This window comes from Esox lucius, chromosome 21 (assembly GCF_011004845.1).
Source record: "Esox lucius isolate fEsoLuc1 chromosome 21, fEsoLuc1.pri, whole genome shotgun sequence".
In the NCBI taxonomy this organism is placed as follows: domain Eukaryota; kingdom Metazoa; phylum Chordata; class Actinopteri; order Esociformes; family Esocidae; genus Esox; species Esox lucius.
In genome coordinates this window covers 1,575,856-1,601,108 of record NC_047589.1, presented here as the reverse complement: position 1 = coordinate 1,601,108, position 25,253 = coordinate 1,575,856, and the positions used below count along the sequence as shown (strand labels likewise).

General features: G+C 39.7%; 1 protein-coding gene across 1 annotated transcript in view; it reads left to right on the top strand.

Annotated features, from left to right (window-relative positions):
* The window catches only part of LOC105031318 (RALY RNA binding protein like), a 56,592-nt gene that overhangs the window by 5,961 nt on the left and 25,378 nt on the right, over positions 1 to 25,253 (top strand). The window contains 2 exon segments of the mRNA XM_034289459.1: positions 11,356 to 11,403; positions 13,728 to 13,915. Coding sequence (XP_034145350.1) covers positions 11,356 to 11,403; positions 13,728 to 13,915 — 236 coding nt within the window.

Sequence of the window (25,253 nt, the reverse complement as noted above, 5' to 3'; positions counted from 1 at the left end):
GGCGGATTAAGTCGGAAAACGGTAAAAAAAACAGGTAAATGGTCTCTAAATAGTTTTGTTTGTCAGTTCAGAATTCCGAAAACGGAACATTGTAATATACGCCTATTTAGGAAAAGCCATGGAAGGAGGAGGGGGTAGCTTTCAAAATGGCAGTTTTATTTTAATTACAATTTGCATAGGCATTTGACGGTTCTAGTTTTAATGACCGGCAACTTGCCAACAACTTGAATTCTACTGCAGATCTGAAAGAAGGCAGTCCTGACCGCATACCTTCTCTCTGTGTGTCCAGCCATCAACACCAACCCCCCCACCATCGGGACCCATTCACCATCACCCAACCTAATCATCCCCACCTCTGCCACTACAATGGCACTTTCAATCCTGGAGCAAGTTTATTATATAGCACAATTCATACATAGAAGGTATTCAATGTGCTATACAAAGAAAAAGAGAAATATACAAATGCAATAGAATATAAACAAACTAGAATAAAAACAATAAACAACAATAAAACATCATATTAATAAAACATTGAATAATAAAATAGAATAAAAAAACTAAATAAAAACATAACTGGAAGATTCCATCTTAAATGCAGTAAGGCTAAAAAGTGTGGTTAAGTTTAAGCACTCAGTCATAGGTGCGTGAAAAGAGAAGTGAATTTAACCTGAATTCAAAAATAACAAGTATTTGATACACTGCCCATTTTGCAGGTTTTCCTGAACTCGTTACCTGTATAAAAGACACCTGTCCACACACTCAATCAAACAGACTCCAACCTCTCCACAATGGCCAAGACCAGAGAGCTGTGTAAGGAATATCAGGGATACAATTGTAGACCTGCACAAGGCTGGGATGGGCTACAGGACAATAGGCAAGCAGCTTGGTGAGAAAGCAACAACTGTTGGTTCATCCCAACCGTGAAGCATGGAGGTGGAAACATCATTTTTTTGGGAATGCTTTTCTGCGAAGGGGACAGGACGACTGCACCATATTGAGGGGAGAATAGATGGGGCCATGTATCACAAGATCTTGGCCAACTCAGTAAGAGCATTGAAGATGGGTCATGGCTGGGTCTTCCACCATGACAACGACCCGAAACACACAGCCAGGGCAACTAAGGAGTGGGTCCGTAAGAAGCATCTCAAGGTCCTGGAGTGGCCTAGCCAGTCTCCAGACCTGAACCCAATAGAAAATCTTTGGAGGGAGCTGAAAGTCTGTATTGCCCAGCGACAGCCCCGAAACCTGAAGGATCTGGAGAAGGTCTGTATTGAGGAGTGGGCTTAAATCCCTGCTGCAGTGTGTGCAAACCTGGTCAAGAACTACAAGAAACCTATGATCTCTGTAATTGCAAACAAAGGTTTCTGTACCAAATATTAAGTTCTGCTTTTCTGATGTATCAAATACTTATGTCATACAATAAAATTCTAATTAATTACAATGTGATTTTCAGGAATTTAGTTTTAGATTCCGTCACTCACAGTTGAAAAGTACCTATGATAAAAATGACAGACTTCTACATGCTTTGTAAGTGGGAAAACCTGCAAAATCGGCAGCGTATTACGTGTTCTCCTCACTGTACAATCTTTCTATAGGTGACATTAATAAATTAATGAAAAATGGAGATGAGTTATTTGAAAAAGACGATATCGTTGGAATGTAGTCTAATACATTTGTAGAATATAAATTTCAGTAAAATAAGCAAAGAAAATCCAGAGAGATGATTGGATGTGTGGGCGATTTGGTTTCTCTTTCCCTTCAACAATAATGTAGATTTACATTTTTGATTTAAATTTGATGAATTAGCCAACACAATAAGCTGAATCTCCTATTGAAAGCATGGACAATACAAGCAGGTGTAGGCACTCAGTTCCTTCTTCCCAAGTGCCCCCTTGCCCACAGTGTGAATTGTCGATAGGCAGTCAACCTGTAAAGACTGAAACATGAATATTGTAATTTGTTCATTTGTCATGTGGAGCTACAGACTCGACATTAACTTACAAAAGAGCCCAGCCATGCTTTACCTGTAGCTGTATTAAGCCATCTACATAGTTAGCTAATTCCAAATTCCAGCACAAGGACACAATGACACACCTCAAATGTAAAATAAAATACAACGACACACACTGCTGCTGGTTAGTTCACATACTGTAAGTATAGCTGTTAGCTCATGGCTAATGAAGTAATACCCGGCTGATCCTCTAAACACTAGTCTAAATAGTTACATATACGTACCGTTGTTTTGACATAGCTTGCTCCCACATTCACAGTCATGATAGTAACACCGCACAAAGCTAGCTAGGTACCTACTTTGTAGTTAGTTATGTTTAACCTAGCGAACAAGTTATCAACTGGACCATAAGCTTGTAATGTTGTACACAACGTGAAAGTAACAGTAGCTGCAACTCACCAGCTATTTATAAGGCACTCCAAACTTTCTGTCCGAACATCCTTCAGAGGAAGCATGGCCATCTCTTAAAGGTCTTTCTCTTCACAGAGCATGGGGAAGAGCCTGTGGTCAAGGATGCATGACAATTCTCCTGAACCACCAATACCCAGGTCGCGCAGATCTGCCTCGTTGCAGCAGTTCGATTCTGTCTTTGTTGGCATTGCCATGCAGTTACAACAGGACCACCACTCAGTGTTGTTCAACCTGTTATCTATATGTATTCCGACACAACTAATTGTTCTGCCTCATATGAAACAACTATGGGAACACATTTACGTATTGGTTCAAAAGCATATGCCCCGTCAAACTGTTCCTGCCGTTTGACGTGGTTGATATAAGAGCGCTACCCTTCTATTGACGTCATTTGTATACGTCGTTCTAACATGATGGCGCCCAATACTTTTATAGTACACAATAAGAATTTTACAAACCCGATTCCAAAAAAGTTGGGTACACTGTACAATTGTAAATAAAAACAGAATGCAATGATGTGGAAGTTTCAAATTTCAATATTTTATTCAGAATATGGCATATCAAATGTTTAAACTGAGAAAATGTAGTACTTTAAGGGAAAAATAAGTTGATTTTCATGGCATCAACACATCTCAAAAAAGTTGGGACAAGGCCATGTTTACCACTGTGTGGCATCCACTCTTCTTTTTATAACAGACTGCAAATGTCTGGGGACTGAGGAGACAAGTTGCTCAAGTTTATGAATAAGAATTTTGTCCCATTCTTGTCTAATGCTCAACTGTCTTAGGTCTTCTTTGTCGCACCTTCCTCTTTATGATGCGCCAAATGTTTATAATGGGTGAAAGATCTGGACTGCAGGCTGGCCATTTCAGTACCTGGACCCTTCTTCCATGCAGCCATGACATTGTAATTGATGCAGTATGTGGTCTGGCATTGTCATGTTGGAAATTGCAAGGTCTTCCCTGAAAGAGATGGCGTCTGGATGGGAGCATATGTTGTTCTAGAACTTGGATACAACTGTCAGCATTGATGGTGCCTTTCCAGATGTGTAGGCTGCCCATGCCACACGCACCCATGCAACCCAATACCATCAGAGATGCAGGCTTCTGAACTGAGCACCTCTTTAGTCTGGATGACATGGCGTCCCAGTTCTCCAAAATGGACTTCTAGTTTTGAATCGTCTGATCACAGAACACTTTTCCACTTTGCCACAGTCCATTTTAAATGATCCTTGGCCCAGAGAAACGCCTGCGTTTCTGGATCCTGTTTAGATACGGCTTCATTTTTGACCAATAGAGTTTTAGCCAGCAACGGCGAATGGCACGGTGGATTGTGTTCACCGACAATGTTTTCTGGAAGTATTCCTGAGCCCATGATGTGATTTCCATTACAGTATCATTCCTGTATGTGATGCAGTGCCGTCTGAGGGCCCGAAGATCACGGGCATCCAGTATGGTTTTCCGGCCTTGACCCTTACGCACAGAGATTGTTCCAGATTCTCTGAATCTTTGGATGATAGTATGCATTGTAGATGATGATAACTTCAAATTTTTCTCTGAGAAACTCCTTTCTGATATTGCTCCACAATCTTTCACCGCAGCATTGGGGGATTTGGTGACCCTCTGCCCATCTTGACTTCTGAGAGACACTGCCACTCTGAGAGGCTCTTTTTATACCCAATCATGTTGCCAATTGACATAATAAGTAGCAAATTGGTCCTCCAGCTGTTCCTTATCTGTACATTTAACTTTTCCGGCCTCTTATTGCTACCTGTCCCAACCTTTTTGGAATGTGTAGCTCTCATGAAATCCTAAATGAGCCAATATTTGGCATGTGTTGTGGAAATATCTTAATACAATGTATTTTTACTGATTAAAGGACTAAGTCCCTCTGTTTAGATAGATAGATGAATGTGGGGGTTCTGGCATTTGCTTAGGGGGCATCATTGACTGGTGTCAGCTGATGAAAGGGTTACTCTTTATCTCCTTATCTGTTTGAACTCACCAGGGCATCTATTGTCTGTCCAGATACTGTAAGAACTCTTTAAGTTGAAGAAGGTATTTATGGCGGGAAGGAGAGCTGTCCTTGGTGTGAACCTTTGGGTAAACACTACAGTAAACATTATGGCAGGAAGGATAAGGTGGGGGAAGATAGCATTTGGCTTGTGTGATAGAACAAAGGGAATGTGTCCTGATTGATCTGGAATGTCCAGGATTTGTCACACCCCTCTCCTGTCTTTAAATACTGTAGATTGCCTGTTTTCATTTAGAAACTATTCACCGTTACTTTGTAACCTGTATACTTTCTCCTTGCAAGTTTCATTAAAACCGTTTATTGCGCAATTGATTTCTCCTGTCTTACCTACCATTTTCATAGAACTTTGGAATTTTAGAAATTGCCATCACACATGGCATTACAAAATGTCTCACTTTCAACATTAGATATGTTATCTACAGGTGCTGGTCATAAAATTAGAATATCATCAAAAAGTTGATTTATTTCAGTAATTCCATTCAAAAAGTGAAACTTGTATAATGTACGCATTCATTCCACACAGACTGATGTATTTCAAGTGTTTATTTCTTTTAATTTTGATGATTATAACTGACAACTTATGAAAAACCCAATTTCAGTATCTCAGAAAATTAGAATATCGTGAAAAGGTTGAATATTGAAGATATCTGGTGCCACACTCTAATCAGCTAATTAACCCAAAACACCTGCAAAGGCCTTTAAATGGTCTCTCAGTCTAGTTCTGTAGGCTACACAATCATGGGGAAGACTGCTGACTTGACAGCTGTCCAAAAGACAACCATTGACACCTTGCACAAGGAGGGCAAGACACAAAAGGTCATAGCTAAAGAGGCTGGCTGTTCACAGAGCTCTGTGTCCAAGCACATTAATAGAGAGGTGAAGGGAAGGAAAAGATGTGGTAGAAAAAAGTGTACAAGCAATAGGGATAACCGCACCCTGGAGAGGATTGTGAAACAAAACCCATTCAAAAATGTGGGGGAGATTCACAAAGAGTGGACTGCAGCTGGAGTCAGTGCTTCAAGAACCACCACGCACAGACGAATGCAAGACATGGGTTTCAGTTGTCGCATTCCTTGTGTCAAGCCAATCTTGAACAAGACACAGCGTCAGAAGCGTCTCGAGTGGTGCAGAATCCACGTTGCTTGAAGTCCAGTGTAAAGTTTCCACAGTCAGTGATGGTTTGGGGTGCCATGACATCTGCTGGTGTTGGTTCACTGTGTTTTCTGAGGTCCAAGGTCAGCGCAGCCATCTACCAGGAAGTTTTAGAGCACTTCATACTTCCTGCTGCTGACCAACTTTATGGAGATGCAGATTGCATTTTCCAACAGGACTTGGCACCTGCACACAGTGCCAAAGCTACCAGTACATGAATATAATAAACAAGTTTCACTTTTTGAATGGAATTACTGAAATAAATCTACTTTTTGATGATATTCTAATTTTATGTCCAGGACCTGTATATTCTATTGTGAATTAAATATTAGTTCATGAGATTTGTAAATTATTCCATTCCTTTTCACAATTTGTACAGTGTCCCAACTTTTTTGGAATCGGGTTTGTACTATTATTTATACTATATGGCATACATTTTTATCATGTATTCTTTTTATGTTATTTAATATATACCCAATTATGATATCAATGTGTTTAATCACGATTCAGTTTCACTCTAAGTAATAATCTGTGTTTCACTAATCGCATTAAGAAAATACCATAAAGAGCTAATTACCCCTAACACTAGAACCGCCAAATTCCTATGCTAAATGGCATTTGAGTAATTAAAATAAAACTGCTATTTTGAAAGCTACACCCTCCTCCTTCCATGACTTTTCCTAAATAGGCGTATATTACATTGTTCTGTTGTCAGAATTCTAAACTCACAAAATAATAATTTTACCTGTTTTTTTTACCCTGTTTTCTGACTTAATCCGCCAAAATCACACACCACTTAGTGTTGATACCCAGGCAATTGCTAATTGTACCCAAATAGCGCTAATCACCTCTCACTGAATGAACGACGTCAATGGATAAATGTGCGATTCTCCCAGATGAATGATCAGAGCCTTGGTTGAATTTGAATGAACTTACAAATGAAATACAAGATTTCCTTGACCATTCAACAAATGAATGAGGCTATTAATTGAAACATAATAGAAATGATATAGGCTACTTGTGAATTCTTTAACTCAATAGCCCCACTAGAACCCCTGTGAGAGTCTTGCATAGATGCCCTGTTTTTGTAACATATTCATTTGGAGAAATGAACCTCATCTTTTTCTAATAAATCCTCTCTGTGTCTTGATAACTAAGCAATGCATTGACATTTGTGATGGCAATTCCATCCATCAGAACTCTTTAATGAGGAAATACAGAGATGAAATTATCTTGGCACAATTTAACAGTTTAACCCATTCATGTATAAGACCAAGTATACATCAGTTCAAGAATTTCCACAACACATTAAAATCAACTCGATAGACCCACTAGAATCCCCAGGAGAGACCTACAAAGATGTGCCATTCGCATAGCCTATTCATTTGGAGAAATGGAGAAATGGACTCCTCGGTTTTTCGATAACTTATTCATGTCACCTATAGACAATTAATGTCACCTATAGATTGACTGTGTACTTTTCATTTGGTACAAGTTTAGGGCCTAATTAACAAATGAAAATACTATAGCCTGTGTTCTTAGAAACAATCGTTCTTTGTATTCTTTTCTTAATTGTTTTTTTTTTTCATATGATAAGACCTCCATTATAAACACATTCATGTGTTCTTAAAATTCATTAACCATTTTAAATAAAAAACTCTGAAATTGATTATTTTGTAGACTATTCTATAGTGGGTATGGAAAAGAATCACCCCCCTTAAAAATAAATCTAATTTCTTTGCTTTGAGCCTGAAATGAAAACGGACAAAAACTATTTGTTTTATTCAGCTGTATTTACAACTTATTACATCCAAGTGAAAGACTTGTCATAATTCTTTTTTTATAAATTAAAAAACAGAATCACAGAATCACCCCCCCTCCTAAAAAAGGACTTGTAACCCAACTAAGTGTATTTAATCACCTTCTCAATAGCACAAAAAGCCCAATTGACTTTCAACTGTGATCAGCTGTGGTTATTTTGATTAGCATGAAACAAGCTTTTCCTGAAGCCTTCAGTCCTTGGTAGTGCAACTGAAGAAAACAATCAACTATGGGTGGCAAGGCATTGTCAAAAGATCTCCGGGATAAAGTTGTGGACAGGCACAAGTCAGGAGATGGATAAAACCAAATTATCAGTGCCTAGAAGCACAGTGAAGTCTATTATTAAAAAGTGGAAGGTATTTGGTAGAACACAGACCCTCCCTGGGTCAGGATGTAGCTCCAAACTAGATGAAAGAGCCATGAGGAAACTGGTCAGAGAGGCTACCAAGGCCTACAGCAACTCTGAAGCAGTTGCAAGAATTCATGACAAAGAGTGGTCATTGTGTGCATGTGACAACAATATCACAAATTCTCCACAAATGTGGCTTGTATGGGAGGGTTGCAAGAAAAAAGTAACTCCTCAAGAAAATCTGCTGTTCTCTGCCAGGAAGTTGTCAATGGGAAGAAGATTTACCTTCCAACATGACAATGACCCAAAGCACATAGCAAAACTGACCACAAAGTGGTGAATGTCCTTGGATGACCTAGTCAGAGCCCGGACTTTAACCCCATTGAAAATCTGTGGAATGACTTGAAGACAGCAGTCCACAAACGGTCACCATCAACTTTAGCTGAACTTGAGCAGTTCTGCAAAGAAGAGTGCTCAAATATTGCAATGTCTAGATGTGCAAAGATCGTAGAGACATATCTAAAGGCTGTAATTAAAGCAAAAGGTAGTTCAACAAAATACTGACACAAGGGGGTGATCCTTTTTCCAACTCAGTGATTGTTTTTTTTGTTTTTTTGACATGTTGGTGTTATATCTTTCACTTGGATTTTATAAGTTGCACTGAGTAAATACAGCTGAATGAAACAAAAACTGTGTCTGTCTTCATTTCAGGCTGCAAAGCTACAAAATGTGGTAATTTTAAAGTGGGGGGATTATTTTCTATACCCACTGTATAAAGTTTGATAACAACCCAGTAGATGAACTGATGCTTTATCTCGACGGTGATGCTGCCAAGGAGAATGTGTATGCTAATAGAGACGATTCGTACGCTAATGTTGCCAAATGCCGTTCTGCTCTTGCAAATACTGGAGGTCTGAAAGGCCTGGCAATTCTAGTGTTAAGAAAAATGATGTACCCTGACAAATTATGTGTTATTTGTCAAACAAAATGTTTTAATTATTGATTTATTTTTCTTAACGTGGCAGCAAAGATTTTGCCATTGCCAGAATCACTGGTATGTAGGCTACTGTCCCCTATGACCTGATATATGCAATATCATGGTTCAATATTAACAATGGCCAGCTGGCCCGGGGTAAGACCTAACGACGGGCCACTACACAAAGACAATCACTGTCCCGTGATGGCCAGCGCTCAATTTCCCCATTTAAATGTATAGTATTAAAACATTTTGCTTGCCACTCTTCCTGCTCTTTGTCACTCTTCCCACTTCATCAATTTTTGCTTGTTCTTGCATTAAAGTGTCTGTGGTGCCTATTTTTCCCCCTCCGTGTGGTATAGTGCTGGTGTTGTTTTTTTGACCAATAACATTCCATGGCTCATCTGTTTTGACGAATCATAGTTCATAGTGCATTCTAGAACAGGACCCCTACATCACATCTTATTCGGCAAAGCGAATGCAATAATTCTTGTCTTTGTGGAATCAACAGTTTATTGAATAAGTTTTACTGGTTGGCTATAATGACTCATATAATGTTTAAATTAATTACTTGTGTATGAAACAGTTGGATGTCTTGAAGACAGATGTACGGATCACCTAATCACAAAACCATTACAATATAATGGCACCATTTATGTAAGCATTTATCCCACTCATATGGCAGCCAACGAACAACAACATTAGGAACCATATTTTTGCAGATTTTATTTGTTTTGTTTATATGTAAATGTGTATTAGTGAATGTATTATGTATTGTATTATATTTGTTCATGATTTGTTTAGATTGTGGACCAAATATCACTATTGTAGAGATTGTGAACCAAATATTACCATTCAGTTAATTTCAGTCACACATAAAACAACCAAATTTGAAAAAGTCCAAGAGGAGTGTAAACACTGTAAGACCAATCCAAAATGTGGTTTTATTGGTAACACGGTTGGTTATGGGATGGGAAAGCAGAAGAGCATCTTATCCAGCTGTAAAACTTACTGCCCATATGGAATGACAGTAATGCTTTTGTAGAATTAGTTTTTTTATAGTTTATATTAGTTTTTTTAAACCAATCAACTTCTCTTTTCTCTGATACGGTACATATTTGTAAAATTCCCTTGGAAAAATAGGTCCAAATTGAAATGGGAGACAATCCTTTCACTTTTCAGAATCAGACATTTGTGGATACAGAATGAAGATAAATACATTGCTATGCATGTCAGGTTTTAATGTATCCTACCACTGTATTGGTTATCCTCTTCCCTATTGCTTCATTGGTCTCTTCCTTTCCCTCTCCCTTTCTCTTGCTCCTTTTCTCTCTTTCTCTCTATTTCTTGGCTATGAATAGATGAAGATCATGTCTCAAGTCTATATCTGAGGCTTTCTCCTAACAGCTTGTCAAGGGGTCGGATTAAAGTGCGGATGTCAGGTTAAGGTTGAGGAGTGATGCGAATTCAGATTACGTCTAGTAGTCGAGGTATTGAAGCAAACACTCCATAAGCAATCAAGGACTAGGCCAAGCAGTTAAATTAAACTAAAGCTATCCTGGCTTTGCATGAGAAAACTCTGACTCAGTGTTCAGTATTGGTTTTACTCCCTAGGATTGTGAAGAAAGGATCAATGATACTTTAGTGGGTTTTGGCTTGAGGATGCTTGGACTTTTCAGTTAGCAAACTTTTAAATAATTTTAATATTGGGACTGAGTTTATCTGTTATTCAAAAATGATTTTGTATTGCCCAATTTTCAACAGAGATTCTTTCATTTTTTAAACGACATCTTGGCAACTTATTAATTAGCAAATCAAAGAATTTTAAATAGAACAGCCTTATTATACATGGCACCGATTTTTCTCCTATAAACAGTACAAAGACATCAAAGCTTCATTTGTGTGTCAATGCATAATGTAAAAGATGTGTATTGGTCTCATAACTAATGGTTACTAGGCTGTTGTATAGCGGACTTTAGTACACCCTGTCAATCCATAGTAGTACCATTGATTGGCTTGTTCCATTAAACCCCTTTGTTTACTTATTTATTCATTTGCAATTTGTTTTTGATGTTGCAAATTCATTAAAACTTAATTTGCATTTAAATACCACAGCTCAAAACATGGTAATTAGAAAAACAAAAACTGAACTGCCAAAACCAACATTGGGCTGCTCAAAATGGAAATTTGCATGAATCTTAATTAAAAATTATCCCTCTGTAAAAGAAATGTCAACTATCCTGTTCTGACAATTTTTTGTTGTTGTTGTTTCCTGAAACGTAGCTCATTATTTATTACACGTTTTTTCAAGCTCTCTGTGCTCACCGCTGATGTGAGATTGACCAAGGAGTTATTGTTCCCGTTTCTTGCCCTTCCTAGGTAAAGTTTGTGGCCTTAAATGTAGAATTACCCTGAAGTAAATGTTATTCTGGTCTATTCAGCCAGTATTTGCCCTCCAGATGTCAGATAATTAAAGGTTTTCTCTGTCTGCTGTGACCTATACATTTGTGTGGAGCTAACTGTTTCGATATGTTTGCATTGTCCCTGCTTTTGGTAAACATTAAATGCTTATCAGTCTCTTGCTCTCTTTCTCATCCCCAGTGGTTATGAATTTGATTATGACTACTACAGGGACGATTTCTACAGTCGGTATGTATTAAATAATTCACTTAGATTCATGATATATAAAAAAAAATTTAAATGACAAATGCTAAATAATAAATTAACAAAAACACTTGTTACTCACAGCGACTATATTTATTCTTACACAATTAATTCTTAAGGAATATAGTTAAGTGTTTTTTTTCTTTTGGGGGGAGGTCTGTTGCTTTGTTTTTTCCTGAGGAATCTTCGCATCATTTGACTTGAGTGAAGAAAAAAAAAATAAGAGTTCTCTGTTCAGCGATCCATTGAATTGGCTGAATAGAGAACATGGACGTGTTTCATTATCCAATTTAGTTTGGGTTCAGTGCTTTTATCTGGTGAGACATTTACTAAATATCCAATCAGCCGGAGAACTGTGATAAAGCTCTACTGCCCCTGAGTCAAGGAAGACACCTCACCTTGACATTTCCATTTTTTTTATTTATACAGCGTTTTTTTTTTTTACAGAGATAGTGAAATTGTTTCCTTTAAATTGGTGTGTATAGTCATTAAAAGAAATTAATAAAAAATGAAAATGCTGGTATTTCACATAAATCTCATCTACATCCCCTTTTCCAAGAAAGTTGGGATGCTGTGTATAATGTAATGAAAAACAGAATGCAATGATGTGCAAATCATTAAAACCCTATATTTATTAGAAAATACCACCAAGACAACATAGCAAATGTTGATACTGAGAAATGTTATTGTTTCTTGGAAAATACATGCTCACTTTGAATTCGATGCCTGCAACACATTTAAAAAAAACTGCTGGGACACAGGCACCAAAAGAATGGAATTGTCATTTAATGCTAAATTGTCATTTAATGCTAAATAACTAAACCTGGGGGAATTTTACACAACTAATTAGGTAAATTGGCCACTGGTCAGTAACATGATTGGGCTTTGAAAGATAAATCCGGAGAGGATGTGGAGGGGTTCACCACTCTGTGAAAGACTGTGTGGTCAAATAATGCCACAATTCAAGAATAACATATCACAAGATAAAATTGCAAAGAGTTTGTGGATCTCATCATCTAAGGTACATAATATCATTAAAAGATTCATAGAATCTTGAGTAATCTCTGTACACAAGGAACATGGTCAAAAACCAATTTTGGATGGCCGTGATCTTCGGGCCCTCAGGTGGCACTGCATTAAAAACAGACGATTCTGTAGTGGAAATCACTGCATGGGCTCAGGAACACTTCTGAAAACCATTGTCTGTGAACACAGTATGTCACAGCATCCAGAAATGCAAGTTAAAACTCTACAATGCAAAGAAGAAACCATTCAAAAACAACATCCAGAAACGCCTGTGCCTTCTCTGGACCTGAACTTATCTTAGATGGACTGGGCCGAAGGGGAAACCTGTCTTGTTTTTGGGAATCATGATAGCTGTGTCCTCTGGGCTAAAGAGAAGGACCATCTGGCTTGTTATCAGCACACAGTGCAAAAGCCAGCATCCGTGATGTATGGGGCTGCATTAGTGCACATGGCATGGGTGACTTGCACATATGTGAAGGCACCATAAATGCTGCCATCCAGACAACATATTTCTCAGGGAATGCCTTGCTTATTTCAAAACAATACCAAACCACATTTTGCTCGTATTACCACAGCATGGCTCCGTAGTAAAATAAAATGGCCTGCCTGCAGTCCAGACCTGTCCCGTATTGAAAACATTTGGAACATTCTGATACGGAAAATACGACAAAGGAGCCCCCAAACTGTTGAGCAGCTGAAATCCTATATCAAGCAAGAATGGAAAAACATTTCAGTCCTCAGTTACCAAAAGAAGAGGACATGCAACACAGTAATAAACATGTCCCTGTCCCAACATTTTTTAAACGTGTTGCTGGCATTTTTCCAAAAAGTATTTTCAGCATTTGATATTTATTATTTGTTATCTTTGTACTATTTTCAATTGTATATAGGGATTTAATGATTTGCACATCATTGCATTCTGTTTTTATTAGCATTTTACGCAGCATCCCAAAGTCTTTTGAAACGGTTGTATAATATTTTGTATCCAAAATTATATGCTTATTGGACTTTTAGAGCACTAATTTGGTTTTCATTCGTAAATAATATACAGTACAACTAAGAGTTCATCAAATGTGATGAGCTGTACAAGCCAAACCTACTTTGACATTTAGCAGACAGTATTATTCAGCGCAGTACTGACCTGCATTGAATATGTGTTGTATGACCAATATTGTATGAAAGAAGTGGATTGTCGGGTGATATAGTTCATATACCGGGAAGTGTAATTCCCTACCCAAATTCTCCATCCCTCCCCCCTCCATCTCTTTCCCCATACCTTTTAGGCTGTTTGACTACCATGGCCGGGTGGCCCCTCCCCCGAGAGCGGTGATCCCTCTGAAGCGTTCCCGTGTACTGGCGCCATCCACACGCCGTGGGAAGACCTCCTTCCCAATCAAGACCACCTCCTCTTCCTCATCTTCTTCCAGACCACCCACCTCCTCCGCCTCCTCTACCTCCTCCGGACTCAAGTGTAGGTTCACGAAGATGTTCTCTTATTCATGCAGCTGATTCTACCATAGCAAAAATTGATTTTCTTTCATGGAATGTGCGGAGGGGAAAAATAATCCAGTCAAGTGTGGAAAAATGTTGTGTGGTGGATTGTTGCGGTGGCTCTTTTGCTTTCAGGCCAGCTGATGCAACATATCGGCTTTACATAAATAGTCTAAAACATGGGGTAGTATATCTAATACGGGCATATATAACCAAGGCCCACTTTCAGGCCCTGACAAATAGTTTAAAAAAAATCTTTATTCTAACTGTAGACATCCTATTTTGCAACAATCAAAGATATCATACAGCATTTCCATATTTATACTTGATATCCCTCGGCAAAGGTATCAATCAATCATACAAATTAATTTTATAATTTCTTTTTAAATCAGCAATTGTCACAAAGTGCTTTTACAAGGTAACCTTGTGTTGTAGTTTTAGGAAGGTGTGGTGTTTGTTTAAAGCATTTCTATCAACTCACAAGAGAGTTATCATTAAACAGGCTAGACACGGAGAGAGACGAACGCATGCATGCACCACATAGACAGACAGGGTCAACCTTGCTGGAAATGAATAGCCAGATATCGAGTCAGGCTTTTAAGCCATTAATGTTTAAATGGGTGGAATAATGTCAACGTTCCATTTATTAGATAGTAGCTGGAACTTTCAGTGTCTGATCCTTGTGAGATTTGCATTTGACAGTTTGTGGTAGAACACATGAAAATTGGATGAAAGCCTACTGTGAGGGAAACTCTAAAAGAAGCTGATCTTTTGACGTAACAAGACCTATCTTCTATTAGTGAGACACGGCAGCTTCTGGGGTGGTGCAAAAAGGGCACATTATTATTAAGTGAAGCTCGGAATGGTTAATCAGAAATAAAAACATGAGGAATACAGAATGCCAGACTATAGCACAGTAGCAGACAGATGTAATAATTGGTAAGTTGTTAATGGCATTACAGAGTAATTTTAGATGAACAAAGGATTGTACAGAAATTAATATAATAACAGGGCAAAATTACTGGATGGCATACTAATATTGATTACAATAGTTACATGCAGGTATTATAGCAACCAGAAGGCGGGTGCGCTGCAATATAAAATAGCATTCCATTGTACAATAATGGGCAATACTATGGAAGGCAGAAGATGCCATTAAAAAGAAAATTCACCAGCAAATAGAATGGATATTAAATAGAAATAGGGAATAACAGGCCACGATAATATTGTGTACACTGGAGGAACTAAATAAGCACAGCTAAATCAGCAGATCCTATGACGACTTGAGAACAAGTAGCACTTACGTTTTTAGATCCCCCACTATATGATCACACACTTACGAGAATAACACTGCAGAAGAAAAAGAAGATCAGCCTCCCCTGAGAGTCTTTTATGTCCTGTGAGAGCATGGTTGGCCAGACTATTAGAGACTTTTAGGCTGCATGGCTAATAATTTATTGTAAACCTACAGAGCCCTCCATAAGTTTTAGGACAGTAAAGTAAAAATTGCTATTTTTGCTGTACACTCAAATAACATTTAAAATACAATTCAAAGATGAATATAAGGCATAAGTCCTGCCACCTATTATTCCTGGTTGTTTCAACAGATATACCTATATGTTTTACCAGAGTTCTATCCCCCGTTTGGTGCAAGCTTCAGTATTGGGACAATTCAAATTAAAACAAATGTAAGACGTATAAAAGCTAGTATTTAGTCACAAATCACTTGCATGCAATATTAGCAGTGTGTCTGCGACCCACTGACACCAAACTCTTGGCATCATCCTTTGAGGAGCTTTGCCAAGCGTTTACTGCAACCATTTTGAGCTCTTCCTTGTTTTGGAGAGATTCTGATGCTTGGTGAATCTCCACTTCAGCAAGTGAAATGCATGTTCAATCAGATTTGAATCAGGAGACTGACTTCGCAAGTGTTGGCAGTATGTTTTCGATCATTGTCCTATTGCGTTGTTATGCACCGCCTAATGAGTCTGGTGGTATTTTCTTGTACACTGGGAGTCGATATGCTTCTGTATATTTCTGAATTAATTCTGCTGCTGCTATCATTCATTTCATCATCAGTAAGTGTGAGTGAGACTATTCCAGAAGCAGCCATGCATGCCCATGCCATGACACTACCTCCAGCATGTTTCACAAATAAGGTGGTATGCTTTGGATCATCTGCGGGTCATTTATTTCTCCACAATTTTGTCTTTCTTTTTGATAAAGGTTTACCTTTGTCTCATCTGTTCACAAAGCTCTGTTCCAAAACTGTATTGGCTGATCTCTGTATTTTTTTAGCTAATTTTAATCTGGCCATTCTGTTTTTGGTGTCTGATCAGAGGATTGCATCTTGCAGTGTAGCCCTTATAATTCTGCTGTGGAAGTCTTCAGTGAAAACTAGATTAACTAGGCACTTGATCTCCTCCCTGAAGGCCCATGCCTCATTGTCACTGATCAGGCCTACCACCATGGTGTCGTCTGTGAATGTGACGATGGTGTTGGAGCTGTGTACAGGAACGCAGTCGTAGGTAAAGAGGGAGTACAGGAGGGGGCTCAGCACGGGGGCTTGTGGAACACCAGTGTTGAGGATCAGGGTGGAGGGGGTGAAGTTGTCTAACCTGACAGACTGGGGTCTGTTGGTTAGGAAGTCCAAAGTCCAATTGCAGAGAGAGGGGCTGATCCCTAGGTGGAGTTTGTTGACCAGTCTATAGGGGATGACCGTGTTGAATGCTAAGCTAAAGTCTATGGACAGCATTCACACACAGGTTTTGGTTTTGTCCAGGTGTGTCAGGGCAGTGTAAAGCTGTGGTGATGGCATCCTCTGTAGACCTGTTAAATCGGTAGGCAAACTGGTAGGGATCCACTGTTGAGTCTTTAGAGCCTGGTGCTCGGGAAGTGTGGACCAAGACCTTATGTCCTCCTAAGATACAACGGAGCAGAAGAAAAGGACAATTTAGAGGGCATTCCTTAGGTTTACAAGGATTTACATTGGAGGAGAACTGACCCTACTCCCTCATTGCACAATCAATCAATCAAATTTATTTATAAAGCCCTTTTTACAACAGCAGTTGTTACAAAGTGCTTTACAGAGACACCCGGCCTTAAACCCCAAGGAGCAAACAACAGTAGTGTTAGTTTTCATTGGCTAGGAAAAACTCCCTAAGAGGGCTAAATCCAGAGTCTATTTGATTTTAGACTAGGTCAAAAGTATGACCAGGTGGACAAGGACAGGGACAGCAACGGGCCCCCCAAACCAGGTACTCCGCAGGTGTGGACCAGGACCTCATCTCCTCCTAAAATGTAAAACTGGAGGAGACTGAGAAAAGTTAGAAAGTGCATTCCTCATATCCCCCAGCACAATAATATAGCAGCGTAACACCTTGGAACTGAGACGGGGGGGTCCGGCGACACTGTGGCCCTACCCGGGGGAGGCCCTGGACAGGGCCCAACAGGCAGGAAATCAATCCACCCACATTGCCAGGCATCAACCAAGGGGACACCCAGCAACCGCAACCCCCCTGAATGAGGGCCGAGAATTGCCAGCAGCGTACAGCCCAATTGCACAAGTGCGCAACAGAGAGACAACAAAAGCCAGTGACTCTTCCCTCGAAAGGCATTGGAGGGAGGGCATCCCAGTGGCGACGAGAGCCCTCCTGGCAAGACAGCAAGGGTGGACAGTATCAAGCCTACTGGTCACCTTCACGCCCCCGGGACAGGCTACACCTAATTATAAACCGTGCTGTAGAGATTAGTTTTTAGTAGACACTTGAAAGTTTACTTTAAAGTTTGTTTAGAAATTCTAGGTACAATTAAAAGGCCTGCATCTTGCAATCGTAGGTTACGTGTAGGTATGTAAGGCTGGATCATTTCAGCAAGGTAAGTAGGAGCAAGTCCATGTATTGATTTATAGGTTAAGAGTAAAACCTTAAAATCAGCCCTAACCGTAACAGGCAGCCAGTGTAAGGACGATAGGACAGGAGTAATGTGTTCACATTTTTTTGTTCTAGTTTGGATTCTAGCAGCCGTGTGCAGCACTAATTGAAGTTTATTTATTAATGTGTCTGGATAACCAGAGAGAAGAGCATTGTAGTAATCTAGTCTAGAAGTAACGAAAGCATGGATACTTTTTTTCTGCATCAGTTTTTGATAGAAAGTTTCACATTTTTGCTATGTTTCGAAGATGAAAATAAGCAACTCTTGAGACATATTTTATATGTTCTTCAAAGGAGAGGTCAGGGTCAAGGGTAACGCCAAGGTATTTTACAGTTTTTTGGGATACGACCATGCAGCCGTCGAGGTTCTGCTAACAATGATCTTTGTTTCTTGAGTCCTAAAATTACAATTTCTGTTTTCCTTGAGTTTAAGAGCAAGAAATTCTCTGTCATCTAATATCTGAAACGCATGCTTCCAAAGTAGGTAATTTAGGGGCTTCTCCATGCTTCATTGAAATATACAACTGTGTGTCATCAGCGTAACAGTGAAAGTTTACATTGTGATTTCGGATTACATTGCCCAGAGGGAGCATATATAGTGAGAACAATAATGAGCCCAGAACCGAGCCTTGAGGAACACCAAAGCATACCTTTGACTTGTCAGAGGATATGCCATCAACACTAACAAACTGATATCTTTCAGATAAATAAGATTTAAACCAGGCTAGAACGTGTCCACATAGCCCAATATGGGTTTCCAGTCTCTCTAAGAGAAGGGAGTGATCAATAGTGTCAAAAGCAGCACTAAGATCAAGAAGCAACAGGACGGATGCGGAACCTTTGTCTGAGGCCATTAGAAGTTAATTTGTTATCTTCACAAGTGCAGTCTCAGTACTATGATGGGATCTGAAACCGGACTGGAGTATTTCATAAAAGATTTTTGAGAGGAACGGGAGGTTCGATATTGGCCTATAATTGTTTAATATGTCATGATCCAGATTAGATTTTTTTAAAAGAGGCTTAATTTCCGCTATTTTTAGTGAGTTTGGTACACATCCAGTGGAAAGGGAGCAATTTATTATGTTCAGCATTGGCTGACCTAGCACAGGAGATAGCTCTTTAAGTAATTTTGTCGGAATTGGGTCTAGCTGAGAGTTTGTGGGTTTAGAACTCATTACAAATTTTGTAAATGTGTCGAGCGATACGGTATAAACAAATTCAAGTGTCCCCATTGACACCTGGTCAGGGAGGTTCAGGACATTTTTAGGACAACTGAGATTTTGAGGACCATATCTATTTAAGGAGGAGTCAGTTATTTGTTTTCTAATGGTGATGGTCTTTTCATCAAAGTAGTTCATGTATTCATTACAACTAAAGTGAAGACCCACTTCACATGCTAAGCTTTGCTTTTTTGTTAACTTTGCAACTGTATCAAAAATACATTTTGGATTGTTTTTGTTCACCTCAATCAGATTGGAGAAATAAGCTGATCGAGCAGACATGAGTGATTTTCGGTATTGTAGTGTACTGTCTATCCAGGCTAGTCTAAAAACTTCCAACTTGGTGGAGCGCCACTTTCGCTCAAATTTTCTGGAGGCTTGCTTAAGTGCTCTAGTATTGTCTGTGTACCAGGGAGCAAGTTTCTTGTTGCGTATTTCTTTTGTATTTTATTGGTGCAACTGTGTCTAATGTATTTCGTAGTGTTGAGTTCAGATCCTCGATTTGATCATTTACAGATTTATTTACTCTGTCGTTAATGAGCGAACTTGTAAGAATATCAAGGAATTTATTTGTAGTCTGCTAATTTATAGTACGGCTTTTGAAACTCATTGTTTGCGGAGCAAGTGGATTTCTTGTTTTAACGGTAAATGTAATAAGACAGTGATCCGATAATCCAGGATTTCTGGGGGAAATTATTAGATCTACGGTATCTTTTTCTCGTGACAGGACTAAATCTAAGGTATGATTGTGGCCTGTGTTGGACCTGAGACATGTTGGATAAAACCCATTGAGTCAATTATGGCTTCAAAGGCTTTTTGAAGAGGATCATTGGACTTTTCCATATGAACATTGAAATCGCCAAAAATTAGAATACTATCTGCCATGACTACAAGGTTAGACAAGAATTCTGGAAACTCATTGAGGAACATTGTGTATGGCCCGGGGGGCCTATAAATAGTAGCTATGTAAAACGATTTATCGGCCTGGTTAACTTTCATTAGTAAAACTTCAAAAGAATGAAACTCAGTGATATGTTTGAGAGTACATTTATATTTAATGTCATAAATATCATTAACACCCCCTCCTTTTCAGGGTGCACAAGGCATATGATCACTAGTATAACCAGGAGGAGAGGCCTCATTTAAGGCAGTGAATTCATTAGGCTTTAGCCACGTTTCACATAAACCAATAACATCTAGTTTATGATCAGAGATTAATTCATTTACGGCAACTGCCTTTGGAGCAAGGGATCTAACATTTAGGAGTCCCATTTTGAGATGCAAGGTGATAGTCATTTTTATTTTTATTTGTGGCCAAGGTGGAGGAAGGCTTTATCTTAATAAGGTTGTTTTTGTTAGCACTACCTTGTTTAACTTTTCTCAGCCTGGAACGAGTCACAGTGGCAATAGGTAAAGCTGTACTAACTAATCTGGCTATGCTATCGACAGACTCCACTATGCAGGTCAGCCTGCGGCCTGACCTGCACCCTATCTCATGTTAAGGCTATAGGAGTGAGACTCCTGTCAATGTTTCTAGATAAAAGAAGAGCACCACTCCAGCTAGGATGGAGTCTATCGCTCCTCAGCAGATCAGGCCTGGCCCTATTTCTGGGAGAGTCCCAAAAAGAAAGCCAGTTATCTACAAACTCTGCCTCCTACGACGGGCAGAACTCCCTTTTCAGCCAGCGATTGAGTTGTGCAAGTCTGCTGTAGAGCTCTTCACCACCCCTAGCTGGGAGGGGGTGTTGTGGAAATTTCTTTATACAATGTATTCTCACTGAGTAAAGGACTGAGTCCCACTGTTGAGATAGGTAGAGGAATGTGGGGGATCTGGTATTTGCATAGGGGGCATCTATTGTCTGTCCAGATGCAGATCAATGGGTTTTAGGACAGGATAGGAGAAGATACAACAGGGGGCAGTAAGGTCAGTTGGCCCCTTTGGGTAAACACAACAGTAAACATTATGGCAGGAAGGATAAGGTGGGGGAAGATAGCATTTGACTTGTGTGATAGAACAAAGGGAATGTGTTTGATTGACATGAGACAGATGGCAGCAGCTTACCACACCCCTTTTTCTATGTAATAAATACTGTCGAAATGATGTTTTATTTAGAGACTATTCACTGTTACCTTGTAACCTGCATACTTTCTCCTTGCAAGTAAATTAAAACCTACCATTTTCATAGAACTATTTGGACTTTAGAAATTGCCATCACAGGGGCCAGAGAGAATTACTCGATGCCGACACATCTTTCTAGCTAGTTTACACGCTGATGCTATGTTCTGCTTCGTAACCTCTGACTGTTTCATCCTATCGTCGTTGGTGCCAACGTGAATAACATTATCTCTGTACTCTCTATACTTGCCAGTTTTAGACTTGCCTCCCGGTAAACAGTGTACGATAGCCGGCTGATTCTTTAGTCTAATACTGCGGGTAATGGAATCGCCAATAGTTCCAGTTTTCAGTTTTTCAAGGCCACGGGTAGAAAATGCCTGCCGATCATTCCCCTCCGAAGACGGCTCGGGCCTTGACTCCGACTCCAGTGGGGAAAACCTGTGGAAAGTTTTCAGTTGGATTTAGCAACGATTCAGGTTTAACTGGTCGACAGCATTTCTTCCCAGTGACCAAGAGAAAGTTCTTGCCCGGCTGCAGGAACTGTGCAGGGGGGCTAATAAGACTATCGTTTCCTCCTGGTGGCACTGACACAGTTTTTTCTATTTCTACACTAGCATAATCCTTGCCTGGCATTTGCGTCAGAAGCCGAGCCTCTAACTCTGCTATCTTTACCTGAAGACGATAGTTCTCCGTGTTGTTGCTACAACAATTACAGTGATAAGGGCATTTTAATGATACTTAGCCTCGGGTGTTCAGGGGTGAGTAGTTCCGTTAATTATGTCCAAAAAGAGTCCTGGTGTAGTGAAGTTGGGTAAGAGGTCAACAGATAAAAAATATTGCGTTGGTAAAACTCTTAAAATAGAATTTTGACCAATTAGTTTATATAGAGTAAATTCGAAAAAAGTTTGGCAGGTAGCCAGGTAGGTAACAGCAGGCAGCGTAAAGCACGTCAACAATCCACAATCTCAACAATCCCACAATGCAGTTCGTCGATTCGAGTGGTAAAGTGTTTTCAATAATGGCTCTTTTCCAATGCAATGATATTGGCTGAACTCTATTCGCCTCACCTCAATTCTACTTGCTTTGGGAGCTTTTCCACCGCTATGTACCAGCTCGACTCGGCTCAACTCACCCCACCATTTCTGCAAAAGGTTAGGGTAGCTGCACGCTCGGTTCATATCCTGCATAAACTGGAGTGAACCCAGCGTGCAGCAGAGCAAAACGAAACTACCAGATTTATAATGTCCACAATATTGTTATAGAATTCTTACATTTAGAAAGATTATGAACCGCAAAACCACGCCATTGTCAACTGAGGAGGTGCAGACATTCCTCAGTTTCCTCAGCCAACGAAAGGATCCAGCTAGAGCTGGATGAGGCAACTCGTAATGAGAAGGTCTACCAAGAAGTCTCCCAACTGTTGGCCCCACATGGCTACCAAAGATCATTCCATCAGTGTAGTGAAATGTACAAAAAAACGTAGAATTCACTATCGATCTATGAAAGACCACAATGGTCGAAATGGTTCAAAGCGAAAAACCTGGAAATGGGTCAACCAGATGGACGCTATATACGGCCATAGACTGGCGAGGAATGGGAGGGCAGCCTCGACTCGGCAAAGGCTTTGTTTTGGAGTCCCTGATGGAGGATGGTAAGGACTATTATGTTACCCCATACTCTGCTTGAAAGCTATGTGAAAATCAACGTGTCGCCAAAACATTGCAAACACAAAAGCAGATAACATATATAGAAATTCCAAAATTAACATTTTGAGATTTTCACCTAAAGACCAGCATGTCTCGCCATTGGAAATCAATAGGCAAAGCTCAAGAGTTCCACAACAGGCCAGTACAACAAACAGCACCAGCTAAAGTTATCTGCTTTTGTGTTGTGCATCATTTTAATCAACACAATCTTCTCTTTTTAATAAAATAGGATTTGGTAGCACCATTCCTTGTAATCAAATGCTAGATGAGAAATATTCAGGATTTGCTATTTTTTTTATACTTCCAGGTTACCCAGATGTAATCGCAATTGAAATAATAGAGGGCCAAATGTTTAATTTCTACATCAGACGTTTTTTTTCAATTTGGTCTTAGGAAGCGAGTAAAATAGGTAGGAGTAAAACAAAACATTTATGCATTTGGACATAGTTGTTGGTGCCATTTTGAGAAAAATTTATTTTTAGCTCTAATCATGCCATGAGAGGCTCATCAAAGGTTTGAAGTGTTCAGTTGTCCAGCCTACCTATTGTTTACTTCATTGTTTACTGTATTTGTGTTGCAGTAATACGTGTAATTAACCAGTCATTTGTATAATCTCTCTGTTTAAGATTCGATCAGCGAGGAGAGCTTGATGATCTAAGATGACGCCCCGTTGGTACCATCAGCAGTGTCTATACTGTAACCAGCACCGGTGGCATCACCGACACAGTCAACCACCAGCGCATCACAGTGTAAATATTTCAAGTCTTCTAGCCTGGGAATCTATTTTCTTCACAAAAATTAAGAACCTGTTTTCATTTATTTGCATAAGTATGCTTTGGTTGAGAAGTGTATTGTCTCAAGCTCCAAACTTAGCTATTTACCAAATAATAATTGATAAACGTATGGGTTAACCAAGATTGTTTTTTTTCTTTAATGTCCAGTCAGGAATAAACGGCATCGGGAGCAGGAGTATCTGACTGTCCTAAGGGAGATGCAGAAGTCAGATGTGGAGCAGCAGGAGCTGAACCGGGCTCAGCGTGATCAGCATCTACAGTTGGTTTTAAAAGATGCAGCATGTGCAAGGTAGCTGGAAGCTGCCTTGAGGGGGGAGGAGATTGGAAGCCTTCAATCAGGCCTTTCTTGCTACCCTGAGCCAGCTTTTACAGGCGTTGAGTGGCTGGCCTGCCCCATATCCTCCGCCCCTGGACTAGACCTCTTGTGCCAAATATATCGTAATTTGTACATTGGACTAGTTTGTATTTTCTCTGCATTTTACCTGTGAATATAGTTTGCTGTGTTGCACTAATTTGTCATCTTATCATTTACATTTATGTATATATTTATATAAATAAAGTTTTCTACGTTGTTACAAATGTATTTGACCATGGCCATTATTAAAGAACATTAGTGAGCAGGCAACATTCGTTTTTTATTGCTTATGGGATTCATATTCATTTTCAGTTATAACAGAATGGCACAATCATAAAACAAAACATGGCAACAAAGGAAAAGATTATTTGACCCCTGTTCAAAAGTCTGCAGGTAACGACTGGAGGGTCAACTTGTGCTTAGGGTCTACCCGTGCCTTTAGAGCTCACACACCCCCAAAACATCAGTGAGCCACCACCATGCTTCACAGTGGGGATGGTATTTTTTCACTATAGGCCTTGTTGACCCCTCTCTAAACAAAGCGCTTATGGTTGTGACCATAAAGCAAAATGTTGGTCTCGTCACTCCAAATCACAGTGTGCCAGAAGCTGTGAGGCATGTCAAGGTGTTGTCTGGCATATTGTAACCAGGCTTTGATTAACCTTCTTTCTGGCAACCCATGCAGCTCATTTTTGTTCAAGTACCGTCGTATTGTGTTCCTTGAAACAACCACATCGTCTTTTTCCAGAGCAGCCTGCATGTCTCCTGAGATTACCTGGGGGTTTTTCCTTTGTATCCCGATATTATTTTTCGTAGTTTTGGCTGAAATCTTTCTTGGTCTACCTGAGTTTGGCTTGGTATCAAGAGATCCCTGAATTTGCCACTTCTTAATAAGTGATTGAACAGTCCTGACTGGCATTTGCAAGTGTGAGGGTTAAGCAGAGTCTCCTAGGATGTAGTAGCCAACATTCACCCCACTAATATTACAGGTGTATGCTGGAAAATGGTTGCCATGGCTGGCCAACTCCCACAATGTGGACAATTTCAAAACCTTAGTGTCATGCAAGCTCCCAGGCAGTTCAGCAAATGCATTCCAGAAAAGTCCCTTTGCATCTACAGCACCTTAAATGATGAGTGCCAGCCTTTATGGTTGAAGTAGTCACAGTAGTCTGCAGTGGGAAACGACCCGAGGCGA